Genomic DNA, 4,555 nt, shown 5'->3' with positions numbered 1-4,555 from the left:
ATAATATCTTCTTCTTTTTGACTTTTTTATGCTTTAAAAGAAGTTTTAAAATGAGACTTTTTTTTTTCTTTTAAAACATGCTCAATTTTTCATCGTAATCTCAAATAAACTCTATATAATCAACTAATGATATGATTAAAAAGATCCACAATCAGCTCCATTAAAAATGATGGTATTTCTGTGTGTTTTTGTGAGCCAATCAAATGATAGTTTTTTCTAAATTGAGCTGTAAGAAATTTCTTTGATTAAATCATATACATTTTTAATAAAATATTTAAATATTTTGAAAATATATATCAATTTATTTAGTAGCAGATTTAGAACTAATAATTAGTCCCAAGATTTTACATGACCATTGTCACCCAAGACACTAAACAAATGCAAAAATCAGAAGCCAATAATATTTTTGATATAAGGATCGGATCATCATCTTTGGCATACAAAATCCTTTGGAATTATCCTCACAACTCACGTGGGATCCACATTCCACAACTAAAAAAGAAAACAATTAAGAAAAGAAAAAGAAAGAAATAAAAAGCTACCACGTGCCCACAGCTACGGTGCCGTATTATTCAAAGACGTATTTCCGAACGTGGACGGCACTCATTCAATCATGTCTGCAATGTACGGCTCTGAGAACAGCACCGACTCATCATCATCATAACGGTCCTCCGGGTCGGCCCTACCGAACCCTCCTTTCACTCTTGGCCACTATTTATAGCTCTGTGCTTTAAAACAAAAACTCTCAGAGGCGAATATAGGAAGTAAATTCGAAAAAAAAAAAGGTCGTAAAATAAGAATAAGCGAAGAAAATCAAAGATGTCGTGGCAAACGTACGTTGACGAGCACCTGATGTGCGAGATCGACGGCCACAATCTCACCGCCGCGGCCATCATCGGTCACGATGGCAGCGTGTGGGCCCAGAGCTCCACCTTCCCTCAGGTTCTCTCTCTTAACTTCCCTTAGATCTAGTTGTTTCGTTATACGATTTTCTTCGGTGAAATGATTTTCTCATGGCATCTGTGGTTTGATCTGTGTGGTGGATTGGTCCATTTGGTTCTGTTTTTTGTTTCCGTGTAAATTCTTTTCCCGGAAATGCTTTATGCCTAGTCAATTAGAGCTCTTTGTTTTTTTCTTTTCCAAGTTTTGTTTGATCCGTCTCAATTTATGATTGTTTTTGGACGATCTGCGGTCCTAAAATTCATTTTTATGAAATTTATGTGATTTGAGTTGCAATCTATAACATCCTGTTGGATTTTGGTTTTCGATTCGGATATTTCCGTGAAATTCGTTTGACCTCCCTTCGGTTCCTGAGAAAACGTCGGGTTGGAGAAAAATTTATTGGATTTCATGATTATTTACGTTGTGTTGGTTTTTCTGATAAATGAGTAGGTTGACCGCTGCATTAAGCTTGGTTGCGTGGATGAAGCTCTTCATCTGATTAGATCATATGAGACCAACTGGTGAAATGAGACCACATGGTCCACATGCAAACTCAACTGGTGAAATTGATACAATTTTGGGAATTACTTTGCTTTTAGATGAAAACAATAGGTTCAGTAGTGTGAAATCTTCATTTGTTTTACTTATGAAAAAAAAAAAAAATCTTCATTTGTCCTAAAAGCTTAACCGTATAGATGAATTTAATCATTTAATTTATATTATAACACTCCTCCTCACTTACTCAGGATTTTTACTATGATATAATATTAAATTATCACTTAACCCAAAAGCTTAAATTTATAGGAATAGATGAATTTAATCATTTAATTTATGCTTGTTAGGTTATCGCAGGGCATCGGGCACCGTGCTCTTAACAATAGGTTCACTAGTAAGCCATCCACAACCAAAAAACATTACGTATGGATCTTCTTATATGAATTAGGTGGTGACATTGATGTAATGAATTTTGATTTATGATTCAAAACTTAATGCTGGGTTGTACCATTAAGCTTTCATGTCTTTGGATAACTTTACGCATGGTAGTGCTTTAGAACAGAGGACAAGTGGCTTTTGCATTTCAAGCACATTTTTTACTTTTGAGATATGCTTTCTTTTCCCCTATTTTTATGCTAGATGTAGCCGGGACCACTGATGGTGAGGTTCCTTTGCGTGTTTATATGCAGTTCAAGCCTGATGAAATTATTGCCATCATGAAAGATTTTGATGAACCTGGCTCTCTTGCCCCAACTGGATTACACCTTGGTGGCACAAAGTACATGGTCATCCAGGGAGAGTCCGGAGCTGTTATTCGTGGAAAGAAGGTGTTTTAAGCTTTATTAAATATCTTTTCTTGTTAATGTTTCTTGTACATTAGTTAATAATTGATGGTACTAATGTTAATTATCGTTTTTGTATTCCTTATGTTGATCTTGAGATAGTAGCTGTTATTCATGGAAAGGTGTTTTAAGCTCTGTTGATCCTTTTTTTTTTTTTGGTGGGGGGCGGCATCTGAGTGCATAGCATGGTTCCACATCTATGTTATGCGGACACTTGGAAATAATGCAACAATGGCAGACAGAATATGACAGTGGCTATAAGGACTTAATTACTCTAAGAGTATAGGTTATGTAGGAAAGTTAACTTACCTTGATGTTTGGATGACATAATATTTGATGCTTCATATAAGTTCCAAATATGTTAATCTGCCAAATATGTTCTTGAAAATCCCCGGCTAATACTTTGATAATGCCCGGAGAAGCTCCATATGTAGCTCTTGTCTTAGTTGATATTTACTTTAATTTGCTTTGTGTATTTTAGTATGTTTTTAGGTATCTTTCTTGTATTTTTAGGAATGTCTCTTTATTGGGTTCTTGCCTCTTGGTTGTTTGGATTTCTACCTTTGCCCAATATTTGTTGCTCATTTGATATGTACTAGATGCCCACGAAACACTATTGATAAACCTCTTTCATAATCATCGATTTTGATTTATTGAAGTGCATGTTGATTTTTCAATATGAGCCAGTGCACCTTGTCATAATTACTGGCCTCATAGTTGCTTCACCTTTTGACTTTGAAATTCTTAAATGTGGAATCCACTTCACCTTACCCTGAATGATGCAGTCGACAGCTTTATCTTCTCATATAAAGGTCAATATGAACTTTGGACCTGTCGAGCCCATGAAAGAAAGATAATAGAGCTCATGAGTCTCACATGTGGGCCACCTACTAGTCCTCGTTTATCTTTGCTCTCAATTTGTTAGCCCCTGTCGATAACAATCTCTTGCACACACAGACAATGACACTAACGCATGGAAACCTAATTGCTTTTACTTTTACTTTCATAAAGCCTAGTAGCAAGTTGTTTCAAGCAATGAGAGCTGTCCTTGTGCATTATTGGATATATAATCATGTCCTGGTTGTCTTTTCATTTTAAGACATTTTCCCTCTGACGATGAAATTTGCATAATCAGTCTAAAGGAGTGGCAGGGCCCATTCATTAGTGAGTGTCAAATCCCATGTCTTTACACAAAATTAATTCCTTATAAATGTTACTATTTCAAACCCCAATTCTTTTCGCAAATTGGATTCCTAATGAAGGATGCAAATTTCAAATTATAGTGAGAAAGTTGCAGAATAAAATCTTTATGGGAAGTGAAAGAGTTGGGAATATGGAATAGACTTGCACTTTTTAATGGATGTATGACTGCTAAATTTCACATTTCATATAGCATTCAATTATGATGAGAAATTTCTACTTTTATTCATATCTTTGCTCTGATAAAAAAAATATATTCTTGTTCTTGCATTCTTTGTTTATTGTTTTGTTGTTCATCTTGCAGGGCGCTGGTGGCATCACTGTGAAGAAAACTAGCCAAGCCTTGATTTTTGGAATATATGATGAACCTTTGACTCCTGGACAGTGTAACATGATTGTGGAGAGGTTGGGGGATTACCTGATCGATCAGGGGCTGTAGGTTGTTGCATCATGGTTTCCATATTGTGATATTTGGTTTGGGGCTTGCATCTTCTTACTAAAAGTCATGAACTGGCTGTGGAATTGTTGTTGAAAATAACCGTGTGAAGACAGAAACAGTAATTTTTGGTGTTTTAGGCTCGTTTTTATTTCTCCAATTCCCACGTTTCCTTAATTTATGTGTATGTATTCTCCCCTGTTTTCCTCCTATTGGGTCTGCCTTCTTAAAGTATTGAATATCCTTGGATCTCCCTTTTATCATGATATGAAAAGATATGTTTTTTGGATTCTTAAATTTGCGATGGAGGATTTCAGGAATTGTGTGCTTGTTAAGAGTTTGTTCTTCCTCAAAAGAAGACCTGTTTAAACGCAAAGACATCAATTTGTGGGTCAGCTGCATTCCGGTTCTTCGGGCTTTATTTTGCATCCATTGTAAACTCAAGTGTCAAATATACGATTTATGACTTAAAATTGCATAATGAGTATCTACTAGAAGATGAATGAGTTTATATGCACCACGCCAGTTCAAATTTGGATCCTCTCCATTGATTCTCTCCATTTAGCGTAACGGTGAGATTGTAGTTGTCTTTTTACATTTCATCATCTCCATTTGAAATGGAGAGGATCCTTGTCCCATG

The 4,555-nt window shown here is 35.7% G+C and overlaps 1 protein-coding gene across 1 annotated transcript; it reads left to right on the top strand.

The window, feature by feature from the left end:
• The first annotated feature begins 739 nt into the window (after nucleotides 1-739).
• On the top strand, nucleotides 740-4,212 carry LOC133863453 (profilin-5). Its single transcript, XM_062299383.1, has 3 exons — nucleotides 740-942; nucleotides 2,127-2,264; nucleotides 3,784-4,212. The coding sequence occupies exons 1-3, from the start codon at nucleotides 820-822 to the stop codon at nucleotides 3,916-3,918; spliced, it is 396 nt and encodes a 131-aa protein (XP_062155367.1). The 5' UTR covers nucleotides 740-819; the 3' UTR covers nucleotides 3,919-4,212.
• The last annotated feature ends 343 nt before the right edge of the window (nucleotides 4,213-4,555 follow it).

The sequence above is a fragment of the Alnus glutinosa genome, chromosome 3, assembly GCF_958979055.1.
Source record: "Alnus glutinosa chromosome 3, dhAlnGlut1.1, whole genome shotgun sequence".
NCBI lineage: Eukaryota > Viridiplantae > Streptophyta > Magnoliopsida > Fagales > Betulaceae > Alnus > Alnus glutinosa.
The sequence above is the reverse complement of the archived record's forward strand: the minus strand, read 5'-3'. Positions and strand labels throughout refer to the sequence as shown.